Source organism: Triturus cristatus, chromosome 3_2, assembly GCF_964204655.1.
Source record: "Triturus cristatus chromosome 3_2, aTriCri1.1, whole genome shotgun sequence".
Lineage (NCBI taxonomy): Eukaryota > Metazoa > Chordata > Amphibia > Caudata > Salamandridae > Triturus > Triturus cristatus.
In genome coordinates, this window is record NC_140584.1 from 506045283 (window position 1) to 506059121 (window position 13839).

Consider the following 13839-nt stretch of genomic DNA (forward strand, 5'->3'; position numbering starts at 1 on the left):
ATGGAAAATTAGTGTACATTTCGGCACTCATCACCAGCTTTCTATCAGGCACAATAAGACCACAGCTTTTCACAGTAAATACTGCTGATGGGTCTGAAACAGCAGCCAAAGTAAAGAGCTGAAAATCACAAAAACTGCTGGACTGATACTATGTTGTATTACTTACAGAACAAAATACTCCCTTTGCATAAGTCAGTGTATGAATCTAAAGTTGTCCTTCTCTGGAAGCACACTTGAGTTTGGAATTTGATCCCTGCGAAGATCAGAACATTCCTACCTCACCATAATGAGACTGGCCAATGTCTGGTTCATGGGGATATTTTTAAGATGATTATTCCATGCAACCTTGTGTCTGATATTATTTTTTTACTGTATACCATACATTAATTTTAAAAATTGATATTATTTCATTTAATAAATCACACCCTCCACTATGTGTAAAGCGCTCTGTCTCCCATCGGTTCTTCTCTGTGCTAAATCAAAAATCACAAATAAATAAATACATATGAATGTGTTCTTTCCTTTCATTACATCTAGAAAACAGGTGAACAACCTAGAAGCCTTGATTCCCACAGCACTCGGGTACTTTCTTTTAGAAGGTGTGACTAGACCATGCAAATGTTCCTAGCTCATTCAAACACAGTTTAGTGAAATGTACATATAGAGATAATATAGAGATAGTGGTTTCAAAGAAATAATTGCATGCTTCCATGTGGGCTCCATAGAATCTCGCTTCTGATACATACACTTTGAGGAGTTGAAAAATGAAAGTGCGGAAAAGTGACAATGCACACCTGAATCTTTACTTTCTGTAATGCCTTTTCATGTTTAAATGCATGTGGGTATAATATATCTCATAACAGCTGAGCGTAATTCCCGGAGGTTCGCAGATGCTGCCTAATTAAATCATTCAATCAAGAAGCAAATTAAAATGATATATCAGGGCAGCTCCCTCGGGGGAGAGAGTCGGTTCAGCTCCAGCTCTCTGGCAATTGGAGGAGACCCGAAAGGACGTGACCCCAACGATGCTCCGCGCTTCCCGTCCTGTCAGCATTTGTCGGAACATGTTAGGAACTTAAACAGCTCAAGCATTGCTCCGAGCAGCAGTTATCGCCTTCCTTTCTCCAAAGCTAATGAGTTATATTCTGGCTATATCATTCGAGCCCGCCAAAAGGTGGGCTGGTCCCGGAAGTGCCCAGTACTTCTCAATGCGGAATGCTCCTACTATACGAATAGTTTCGGTGGAGCAGAAATATACAGAAGAGACTTATTTTTTTAAAAAAAATCTATTTCAGCATCATAAAAGTACTTAAGAGTGCGAGAAAACAAAACCTCCTTTCCTTTTACAGCATCCTACGCTATATTTTGCATACTGTGGTAAAAATGACAACTTATAATTAAATCTCTACTTATATAAAATGCACAAAAATCACACAGCTGTCTGCCAGGGAAATTAAGTAGGTTGTACCATAGAAAAAATTCAAGGCGTGCATCCGGGGTTTGAGGAGGATAAATTTACCCAGATAAAGTAACTCAAAGAATTTTGAGCTAGGTAAGGATTCGATGGCACCCACTAGGCGCACTGGTCTTCGTGGTACTTTATTGAAGACTGAACTCGGTGGTTGAGGGGACAGTGATGCAGAGATGGCATTTCCCTTTTGTTTCCGTGATATTTTACCACAAAAATATGAATGTGATTCTAGGAAATTCCACAATGATCCTTGATGCTATTTTTCACCTGCCTCAGTGTCTCCTGGCTGGATTCATTTGTGCGTCTTTTATAGATAATTCACCAAAAATGTCAGCAGTAGTGGACACCTGATGACATCACGGGGTTGGCTCCTTCTAATTCCTTTAGGCCCTCAGTACTCCTCCATTTGCTGGAGAATGGCCAAGAAAGGGGCACGGACCAGACACACCAAAAAGTACACAGAGCTCTTTCCGCCGATGCCGCCTTCTTTACCTCTGAGACCAAGGGTTGCAAGCTCCCAGGGAGCAAAGGGGGAAGCTTTCTACACCTAAGAACCAGAAACTGACAGGGAAGGGATGATGTCTTGGAATGAGCAAACTGAAATGATATATTTTTTGTAACATCTGTATGTATACTCTTTAGGTAACTCATAGGACCCTTTGTCAGACACAAATGTGCTGAGAGGATGAGCTAAGATTGCAAGTCACATCACCACGAGAGGGGGCGGGTCTGCTTGTTTTTGGTAACTTTGAGAGACATCACAGAATGGAGAGCTGTGGGAGTGATTAGGTGCTGGTCTTTTCTTTGGTGGAGTTTGGCTGCCTAAAGTGATGCAAGGCTGTAAACAAAGCTGGTGGCCTTTGCTGTTATTTTTGGCTCAAAAAAAGGTGATATGAAAGAAGTAATAGCTCCTTCCTGCACGTAGATTTGGTCGGTTTCAGGGTGATTCATAACATAAACTTTGTCCAGATATGGCAACAATCATGATCATTATAGTCCTTGTGAGACGGAAACAATTGCAGGCTCAAAAAGGCTGGTGTAAGTGTAAGCGAGAAGGAAATAAAGAGTGTGTGTGTGTGTGTTTGCATGCATGCATGTGTGTTTTTGCACAGCAAGACAAGATATTCCAAATTAAGTTAGGAGATCTGGACTTAAAGGTGTCAATCATTGTCAATTTCATATGCGCTGTTCCAAGGTGCCATCTTGTCTTTACGGGCTTAAGAGGCGCAGGTAGGCTACAGGCAGATAATCTTGTTTTGTTTGGGATTAGCAGCACCCATCTGACCTGGCTCAAAGACGGTAAAGTTCTGCATTTTAGTTCAGTCTGAAATGCACCTTCCTTATGGTTTAGCATGTCCTGTTTGTATTTACACTAATCAGCAAACTCACACACAATTCTGAAGTTTGAGGCTCAGCAGTCTTCTTCATGGGCCTCTAAAAAAATGTGTCACTAAGCAAGATATCCTCGGGCAAGTGAGTGTGGTCAGCAGCCAGGGACGTCATTTAGGGGGTCGAGGCTTACCCTTTGTTACCCCTAGCACTGCCTTTGCGACCCCGGGCCTCAGAGGTGGCAAATTCAGTGCCAGGAACACCGGGCAGCTGGAGATCCACTCTCTTTATTTTCTGTCAGTTTTTATTACACTAATAGTGAAAGCACACATTATATTATTCACTAATAGTGTAATACAAATTGAGTACAATAAGCTGGAATATGCCCTTCCATGGCAGCTGAGGTAAGTAAGAAATGCACTCTCATCTGCGTGCTTGCAGATGAGAGTGTCTTTATGTGTGAGAGAGTGTATAGGTGTGAATTTGTGTGTATTTGTAAGTATGTGTTTGTGAGTGAAAGTGGAGGTCAAAGGGCGTGTGATGTCACTTCCGCTACCCCAGGCACTTCAGTGAATTGACGTCTATGTCACCAGCCTACCTATAGATGCTCTAACCTCTCTTCCTCTGCTGCTGAGTGACAGGAGACTACTGAAAGATGAGACTAGCAGTCACAGTCCCACAAAAACAATGGGAACCAAAAGAATCTTTCATCTTCTGCTGGTTTAATCTATACAATTGATTGTGATCTTCGGCAAGCAGAGTGGTGCGATGAAGAGTAGTTATATGAGCCTCTCACTTACAGGCTTCCTTCTGTCCAGGTGATGAAATCCTATTTTTGACCCCCTGTGGGATAGGAATGCCTTTTGTTCAACTGTCAGCATGGAACTTCATTCTCGCAATGCCATGAAAGATGAATGTGAGTCAGATAGTCAATTGAGAGATGTTTGAGGGCAAAACACACACAAAATATCTTTGAAAAAGGCCCGCCAAATACACACACATAGACTACATACATTATTTACCAGTGAAGCATCACGATATGTTGGTGCTGTGTACATTTTCGAATACAAGAGTTAGCCCTCAGGTTCTGATGTCTACTTCCATGTGCTCTGTCTGGAGCACCCTCTTTTGCAACTGAGCTTCCTGGGACATGTCCATGAAGGTGTGCTCCGAACTGACTGAACCACGATGGAGCCAAAACCAGACACAATGAAGTGCAGAGGCAAAGTGAATGCACAGCAAATAAGTTTTCCATTTAAGAAAAATAATTATACACATGATTTGTAAGGTTTTCCCGTATGCCGCATACCTTGGAATTAGGTTGTCCCTAAGTCAAATGTGTCAATCCCTGGAAGGGGTTGCTGCTTTAATATAAAAATCCCTCATTGCTGCATAAAGACGCGGACAAATTCCTCCACACAAAACTATCAAGTGGCATTGATGGCATACATGTCAAGTATGAGTACTGTTGATGCCAATTGTTTAATATTAAACCTCTGCGAGTGGGAAAGAGACTTGACTTTGAGAAAGAAAGGACACCACTGCCTCAAAGAATGGGAGTGAGCCTAAGAGAGAAATAAAGGTTCCTGGTTGTTTTTCACTATTACAAACAGGAAAAAATGTTGTGTTGCTAAGGCAGAGCAGGTTCTGAACACCTGAAGTGATGGCACCATAGCAGCTTCCAGAGGATCAAAGAGATGCATAATGAAAAAGTGAGGGTGAAACCGGTAGATGGATGGGTCCAACCAGGTTGCATAGACGTTGCCATTTCTATTTAATCTTTGAGCTGGGCTAAAGCTAGACTCCGAGGCCCACATTCCAAGTGTAGTGTAACTTCCGATTGGACCATAAACTGGTAAAAATGCAGAACTGCCAAACTCTTGAATCCCCAACACCCGGTGAACATTCACCAGGTAGAACCTGGTGAACTCTTCCGGTAGGAACAGGGCCAAAAATAGGGTATTACTTCAGGAATCAGCTGCAGTAGTCCCAATTCCCGCTGAGGACAAGTCGACATACTGCATCAATGTGCCCACCCAATTCACAATGTGGGCCTAAGTAAAGGTCATTTTTAGATGGAAGGCAAAGAAATAAAGAAAGAGGCTTGAGTGACTTGGTTTCACAATTATCTGCTCTCAGTGTGTGAATATGTGTGCGTGCAAACCTGTGTGTGTGTCTTCTTACGTAATTTCTAGTTGATGTTAATCTTACAAATAGTGTAATCAATCTGTAAGAACCGGGTCATTAGCACCAGAGGTCCTATGAAGGAAATACTTCTCGTACCTTAAAACGAAAGCCTAGTGGGAGAACTAAATACTCTGTTTTAATTCCCTATTTGACAGTTATTTTTATTGCACAGTAAATTATCGGTTTTGTATTGACTATTAGAGCAGGGTCTTAATCAACGTATCCTCAGGGGCCCATGCCCTACCCTCGAAGAATTATCAATATGTAGTTATAGATCAGTGAGACCAGTTATACATAAAATATGTTAATTTCAGCTGCAGATGAATTCTCGCTTTATAAGTGGAGTTTCCATTTACAGGTCACACACAGCAGACCACATGCAGGTCATGGCCTGCACATCACATGCATGTCTAGAATCGAAAGCATGGAGTCAGGGCAGGACTGCATTTGCAAATCAATGAAGCACTTTACAGGTCTGGAATAATTAAGTTAGCTCCTGGGAAAGGCAGACAGGATGGCGGGAATCATAACTTCAGTAGTTAGGTATTACGAACCTCACTAAAATTCACAAACTCGTTAGATTTAAAAACAGCTCCTTTTTTTCATAAAATATCCTACTTTGTTTGAAATACAGATGAAGGTTTATTTTAATAAAAGACATGTGCTGTGTTTTGCTTACATGTGCGTACTGTGTTCTCAGCAAAACTGTATCAGTTAGTTGTGAGTGGCATATGTCTACGATAAAATAAAAGAGTCCGTGATACATAGTCTAGACCTGGGCACAGCAACATCTTCCAGGCTGATGGCCAATCCCATCCAACAATTAGGAACCAACAGTCATTCCTAGAATATGATGATAGTCATCGGATTCTGAAATGTTATATTGGTGTACAATTGTGAAAAAAGGTATAAAGATTAACGCCAGTGTAATATCACAAAGACAATGTAATCAATCAATCAATCAATCAATCAATCAATCAATCAATCAATCATAGCATTTGTAAAGCGCACTACATACCCGTGAGGGTCTCAAGGAGCTGGGGGGGGAGCTGCTATTGTTCGAAGAGCCAGGTCTTGAGAAGTCTTCTGAAGGTCATGTAGTAGCCATTACAATAGAAGTGAATGTTTTTATGAATTCTGATACAATTTTTCAACAGTTTCAAGTACTCTAGAGTGACTGGCAGTTGAATGAGTGAAATATTTTTTCTGTGTTTATGCAGCAGGAATATTTGTGTCAGGGGTGATTGGGCACGTCACTGTTTGACAAATGCTAAGTGCCGAAAGGCGTTGCATGCTGAAATAAACATTGCTGAATTTGTAATCCTGGAGTGCCAATATGTTTCCTAATTCATGTCTACGAAATTGGATTAATGTGTATTCGGGAGATGTACCCCTAAACCGGCAAGGAATGGTGTGGATGTGGATTCCTTGCAGAATTGGAAAGTTGTGGTACAATGAAGCATGATACTTGGAACCACTACAACAATATACGTACATTTTCCACACATTAATTACTACGGCACAAGGTACATTGGTATTACCATAATATAGTGTAACCAGAGAAATCACCACTTACTGACTCTCAGATTAAATCCAACAATCAATTTTCAGAGGAAACAACTCAACCTATGCTCACCAGACCTACTTAATGGTATTTTATCAAATTGCAACGATTTACCCCATTTTTCTTTGTTTCTGGTACTTTAGAACTTACACACATGAAAAATATAATGACATAAACCATTTCTGCAGATCCAAAAAGGGTAATATGCTATTTATAAACGTTGTGGCAAGAGGAGGGCATCTTGAGCCAGTAAAGGCCTCCCCTCCTTTCCACTGGCATGCTCCTCTACAGGCTGAAGAAACCTACCTGAAAAGAATGGAAAGATGATTCAAGCCGCACGTTTGCAACAAGCTTAATATGCAGCATAACTGCTGGCAGTGAAACGTGTTATCGGTGTGATCAAACCTCTTTCCTTCCAGCCGTAAGGAGCTGCTCTATTGCTCTGTGGCTGAATCAGTTCCTTCCTAGCCTCTGATAAGACCCATTTATAAACCTATAGAAAGTAATCAAGCGTCTCTTCCAATCTCCTTTTGCTATAAGGACTCCTGCGCCATCGAGAAGCCTTCTTATCAAACTCACGAATATGCTTTTTTAGGTCTGACTTTTGGGACAGCTTTCATTATCCTGCCAGACTCTTGTTTTCTTTCAAAACATCCATACATGCACATTTTCCTTTAACTCACTTGCAGCACAATGAATGGGACAATGAGGCAACCAACCCACGTTCTCCACTGGCTCCCTTCACTGCAATGACTGCACAAACCCTGTGTGCATTGTTCACATCCACCTAAAAATAGTCCCTTTTTCTACAGTGACGTATCAGATTCAAAGTGTGCTTTATTTTATTTGTTTTTATGTAACCTTTATATGCTGTCCATGTATTATACCTCCACTCGGGTGCCCACTTAGATGGTGATGTATTTTCTCCTTTTTAACGTTTCTGTAATAAAGTGTTGAAGTGACACTGTAACACTGTCCGCAATTTGAGTGCGTGGTTTGGTGGGGATCTATTCCTGCTATGTTGATAATAATATAACACATGGCACAACTGAGAGACCTTTTATTTAAAAAAACTTTAGTAAAATGGCCACTTCAATGTTTTTAATGTTAACAAGCTTGTGGCAGCCAGGTTTAACTGTCTGCATGTTTTTTTTATTTTTACATTTTAATTTATAGCTGAAGCTTGTATTAAAATAAACATTGCATCTGCGACATTTTGTTATATAGTGGCAGGTAATGCAGTCTTGTGCTGAACTGAGATTGAATTAAAAGCACCATCCAGGCAGTGTCAAGACACTGAGAACAGAGGGAACATTGGTAGACAGGTCAGAGAGTGAAAACCCTGCCATGAAGAAAAGCTCCCTGTACCAACTTATAGAAAAGTCATCCCACTGACAACGAGAAGGGAGAGAAAATTAAAAGAAATGGAAAATTGAGAACAAGACTAAGTGTGACCTGGAGTTAAAAGGCTCAAGAGAACAACGGGCTGAAGAGCCACATCTCAGCAGGTGCTCAAATAATGCAAGAGTTACCGACATGCGAGATCTCGCACTATGTATAAGGACCACCTCTGCTGCATATGAGATAAGCGTACAGGCTGATCAATGGCAAGAACTTGCACTCATGCGTTTCTTTTAAATTGTTTGTAGGCACTGGTCTGAGGAGAGAGGATGGAATGCATACACTGGGGAGCGCGTCCTGCACCCAACACTCTGCTGAGTAGGACATAAAAAATCCCCCTAGGTTTGGATCCCATGTCTGCATATCAAGGAGGCGTGGCGGAACTCCTCAGCAGAGTAGAGCGCAATGCAGTAGTGCAGCTGTGTTATAACCGAGAGCTGTGCTGCCGTGAGTCCAAGCACTAAAACTGTATGTAGAGATGTGGCTTCATCAACAACAGGTGATCTGAAGGGACCCCTACGTTCTTGCAGGTGAAGGACAGCATCTCCGATCCTGGGCATGATGGCCTGAATGGCTTCATTGGGGGGCTGCTGGTCCATACATGTGGTGACTGTTTCTGCTTCAAGCACTACCAGTTCTGTTACTCAGCTGCTGGAGTTGCAAAATCAATACGGTAAGCTAGTTCAGTACTTTGGTCTTCTACAAACTGAGAGTTGGCATCTTACATGTAGAACTGGAGAGCAAAAGACTGTAGAAAATCAGCTGATGGATATAAAGAAACATTAATCGGCAACAGTAGTGACTCGACATTTTTGGGAGGGGGCTACAGACGGCCATCAGGTTACTTGTAAACTGTTATCATGAAAGAATTGCCTCAACCAATAATCCAGGCTACCAGAGTCAGGATATCCTAGTGTTCCAGCAGCCTGGAGCTACAGCTTCTCAGCGTTCCACCTTCCAAGAATCCCAAGGTCCCACTCCCTCAGATTCCCAGCATCCTTCATCACACCGTCTCATCATCCCAACATCCCTGACTCCTAGTTCCTGTGATCATGAAAGAAAGACAGATAACAGCATGCGATTTGTGGGCTTACCCCAACCAGTTGCACATTGCTAAAATGACGTCATACAATGCCTTTCAATTCCCACCTTTGAAAGGGGATTCAAACTATATTCATCTGCAAATTTATGATGAACTGATAGTGATTTTAACACACAAGAGACACCAAACACATCCTACAATAATGCAATAACGTGTTACAAAATATTGTGCCGAGGTTGCATAAGATTTGTGGGCTTACGTTAAACCGGATGCACATTGCTGAAATGACATCAGATCTGGCATTTCAATTCCGACATTTTAAGGCGTATGTAAAATATATGAATGTGTATATTTATGACAAAGTGATAGAAATATTAACACACAAGAGACAACAAACAAACACATGCTGATGAGAAATCTTTTAACTTTCACCTTCTCAAATAAACTGTTAAGGACGACACCAGGGGCTCGGTTGCACAAGACAAAAGGTCCCTCACACAGAGGAGATCAGGTTTCTTGCTTCTATTAAGGCCCAAACAAAGGCATGTTGATAACTACACTTAAGCTTAAGTACTCACCCTCTACGTGTTTCCACCCAAAAAGTATTGAGAAGGCAGAGCCATGAAGAAAACACAAAGCAGCTTGTTAAAAGCAGGAGATTAAAAGCACCATGTACCTAGGCAAGGGGGAAGGGCCACTCACAGATAAAGTATGAGCTTCTGATTTTGTACAAATCGCAGGGTGTACTAATCACGCGCGAGGCTCAGTATCGGCATCACAGCCATATGTGGACATGTGCGGTGGGCTTTCTGCGGTGGGCTTCTTCCAAAAGATCATTGTGATTTCCCTCTTGGTACTGTGAGCTACTTCTGGTGGGGTTCTCCTCTGAAGACAAACCATGGATACTATTCACCCCACCAGTGTATGATGCCAACAGCCCGCTGACAGACCTGGATTTGATTCTAGGAGCGCACCTGGAGTTTCTAAGGAGTCAATAAGAACACAGGACAGTGCAGTTTAGATGAGCTTACTCTGTGTGGGTGGAAATAGGTTTCTATCTTCTCAGCTTCTCCTAGTTAACATGATGGCGGGACAGAACTGCAAACAATAAATGGAAGCATCTAATAAACGAATGCATAAAAAAACAGCCATGAGCACGGCTGACTGTGGCTGCAAAGGTCTGCTCTCCTAGAGATTTAAAGCTGGGGGATAAATGGTTCAAGCACATTCAGTGTTTTGTACAACAAAATATCTGTTTGCAGCTTGAAAATCCCAACAAACCCATTGCATCACCCTTCAGCGCACACAAGGAGACCTCCACAGCCAAACATGAGGCATTAAACACACACACATGTCCAGTGTTGGGCTGGTTTACAGGACAATCAAGCAGTGCCCAAAGGGTGGTCTGACAGGTCAGCGTGTGGGCCTCTTTTGGGTTGTTTGGGACCTGGTTTATGGTGTGCTGGGCCGGTTATTACTGTTGATTTATATGATGCAGCAAGCTCAAATCCATACAGTCTGCTATACCTTGCAAAGCACTTATACAGCATGTCTTTACAAGTTCAAAGCTGATTCAAACATGGGCAACTTTTTTAGTTATGTATTTCACTAATGGGGTGGGGGGTCACTTTAATTTTGTAACCCGGGCCTATTTTCTGTCCCAGTCCAACCCGGCCCATGTTGGGAGCCTAGGTCATGCAAGCCATCACCTAGGTGCACACATCTGAGTGTGCATTTGATATTTGATATGCAAGTACTCTTAACATGCAAACTTAAATGTTCAAATTCCAGGAATCATCCTCATTTCTGCACTAAATTAAAAGCAGGTCACATCCGCTCTGTCTACCCTTTTTTGACACCCAATATTTGGGACTTTAATATATACACACCTAAACACAATAACTTAACAAAACTGTCTCCACTTTTCTACCTTACAAACCACTGACTTGCAGGTATTGGTTACATTTAACAGTTTATTTTGAGATTTTACTGCCTGGGTGGCCAAACCATCTCGAAATATGGTTTCCAGCTCTGGAATGCCCTTCCGGGACACTAGAAAACCTCAATAACCACTTTTGGTCAGTACAGCTAAGTCGAATCCCCTCTCTATCTGCCCTGGGTCTGAATCTTTGGCTCTGCGCTTCAAGGAAGCCATCCTTCCCTTCCTATCTGCAGAGCTGGCTCCTTCGGTGCCCGTAACCAGAGCATCTGTCTACATTAGATTCTATAAAATACTTTGAATAAAAAACAAAAAGCGTTGAAAGCATTTATTCAAATACCTTTGCAATCATCTTTTTATGAGTGCAATTTGAGGGCCTCGGGCAATGAAAAGCAATGCATTAAATTGAGCTGGACAAAAGTCCCATAATGGGAAAATGTATTGTGTTTCAAAGCAGAGCCAGGAGCAATTTCAAGGATTTAATAAACATGAAAAAGAGCGCTTCGGTGCAAAGTAAGCAGCCATCTAATGTGTTTAGTAAATTCTCGTAGGAAATGTTGTGTGAATTGAACTCATAAATGCATACCCAAATACAATTTCAATTTTTCTGCAAATTGATGTCTTTAATTTCAGCAGCGCGTGGTGCATGTGTGGCTCACCAACCACTCTAACTTAACTGCTTTTGTTGCAAATGTTAGTTATGCCATGCAACCACATCAAGGCGAGAAAACAACTGAAGAAGGGCTCGATCCAATCATAAAACCAGTGAAGCAAGCAATCAGAGCGCAAAGTGCATCCGCGTGCCAAAAGTTGAAACTACAGTCAAAGATCACCGAGGTCGGGATGAAAAGGAAAGCTGCGAAGGCATTAGAGAGGCGTGCACGCGGGCAGGTGGTCTGTGGGGTTGACCACATACTGCTATGCTAAGTATGTTTCATGTGCAGCATCCCCACGCCCCGTGGATTTTTTTTTTTTAGCACCGAGAAACAACAGAAACTAATTTAGACCCACAAGGACCCCCTTACCTAGCAGGGGCGCAACGCGTGCCCCTGAAGCTCAGGGGGGCTTCAACATTTAAGGGTGCCCCCATATCAGCCCATGGACAATGAGTATCTGTGTGATATGGAGGATCGGGGGGGGGGCGCACTCATTACATTCTGCAGGTGAGGGATGGGGGCAGGGGGGGGACATTTTGCGTTATGCCACAGTCACCACGTTACGTGTGCACCACGTTCCTATTCCCCGTGCAAATAAAGCAGCCTGGCGAAGCCAACATAAAGGCAGGGGGAGGCTGGGTGTTATATTTTCAAACACAGGACGAGCGAGAGGCAGACCTGGATGTGGGAGTTAGAAAAGCAAAGAGGAAGACAGGGAAAGCGACAGGAAGGACCACGCGCACTGGGCGCATCATTTTAGGTGAAATTCAACTGTCACGTTATTTTGACAGAAGCAAACTAGAGAGGGGAGCCCGGTTTATTGACCGGGCACCAAAAATGTAAAAGAAAAAAAAATAATAGTTCACGTAATGAATGGACATTTTTCAACACGGTCACAGCAGCGTGAATGCTGAAATCTGAAAACATCGGTATCCCCTCCCAAAATGCATGTGCAAGTGCTCCGTTCCTTCCCCTGAAATTCCGCGAAATTCCAATAAACCGACCCCCCTTGCACGGGGAATCGACTTCCCGTCACACTATCAGAGAAGATGCTGGATTTCACACAACAGGACTTCGCCAACACGAGAAGTGCCCAGAATGCAAAACACGTGCAATACCAGATTTCCAAACCACCAACCATATTATTTAAAAATCAAAAAGAGTGTGACCCCCGACTGCTGCTCATACAGGAGAGATTTAGCAAGTCATCTGCTGCTATATTTACACCCTTCCCTTCCATGCTCGCCGCTGACACCTTTCACCGCAACCCTTCAACTGTCCGTACGCGCGCACCACTGCGACAGCCCACCTGTCCGGGGGCTTCCCCTGCACAGCGGAAGCCCCCAGAGGAACCATGCGGACAGCGAGCCGGAGCCAGGCAAGCGGCGCCACTCTACCTTGTATGTGTTGATTGATGACACTTTCCAAGCGGTCCAGGCGTTCAATAATCCTCAAAGTTTCCCCCTTGTCCTCTTCCAACTTTTTCTCCGGGACCGGCTCCTGCACTTTCACATAGACGCTGGCAATGTAGTTGGTGACCCAGCCCACGTACAGCAGACAGATGATGTTGGTCATGCCACTGAGGATCACACAAGTGGACACCAAAGTTTTGGTTTTCCTGGTGCAGACCATTCTGATATCCCTCCATATAGCTCCAAAAACCCGTAATCCAAAATCAAAGGCGCTAAATATACCAACCCTTCCCGGTCAGCACATTTCCATTCAAAGAGCTAACATTCCACTGACTAAAATTCCTCTCTGCCCGTTCTCGGATCCTGGCAGCTACAGCGCGGCATTAGCCCGAACTGTGGAATGAAAGGAAACACACTGCACGGCTGACTGCTTCATGAGAGCAGGGTCCTGTCAAGCCAGAGGAAACAAGCTGGCAGCCAAGTGCTCAAGTGTTGTTAACTAAGTTTGCCAGCTTGCGCTGCTTCCCAATGCAGCTAGCCACGGTGATAATCAGGTCCACGGCAATAGCAGCTTTCAGGGAAACCGGGCGGGCTGCACCGACTTCAACTGACAGCTCCACGGCCCAATGAGGGCCTGACTGCAGTGGTTGTGTTCACAGCGCAGCCTGGCCAACCACAGAGGGGAGAGGCGTGGGTGTGTCGGCTCCAGGCATGTACAGCACGTGGCACGTCTGAGAGTGCATGTCTGAGCAAGGATTCTAGTGCACACGTCATGCATGGCAGTAGGCGTGGTAAGGGCAGTTGTGCTGTGGCATCTGAGTCTGTCAAGCTGCAGCTT

General features: G+C 43.4%; 1 protein-coding gene across 2 annotated transcripts in view; it reads right to left on the reverse strand.

The window, feature by feature from the left end:
• The window catches only part of GALNT18 (polypeptide N-acetylgalactosaminyltransferase 18), a 1553208-nt gene extending 1539605 nt beyond the window's left edge, over window positions 1-13603 (reverse strand). The window contains exon 1 of one of the 2 annotated variants that reach the window (XM_085648186.1): window positions 12987-13603. In XM_085648186.1, coding sequence (XP_085504312.1) covers window positions 12987-13221 — 235 coding nt within the window. In that variant the 5' untranslated portion in view covers window positions 13222-13603. The remainder of the gene's footprint in view (window positions 1-12986) is intronic. The other variant, XM_085648187.1, reaches the window with a different exon arrangement.
• Between the last annotated feature and the right edge of the window lie 236 nt (window positions 13604-13839).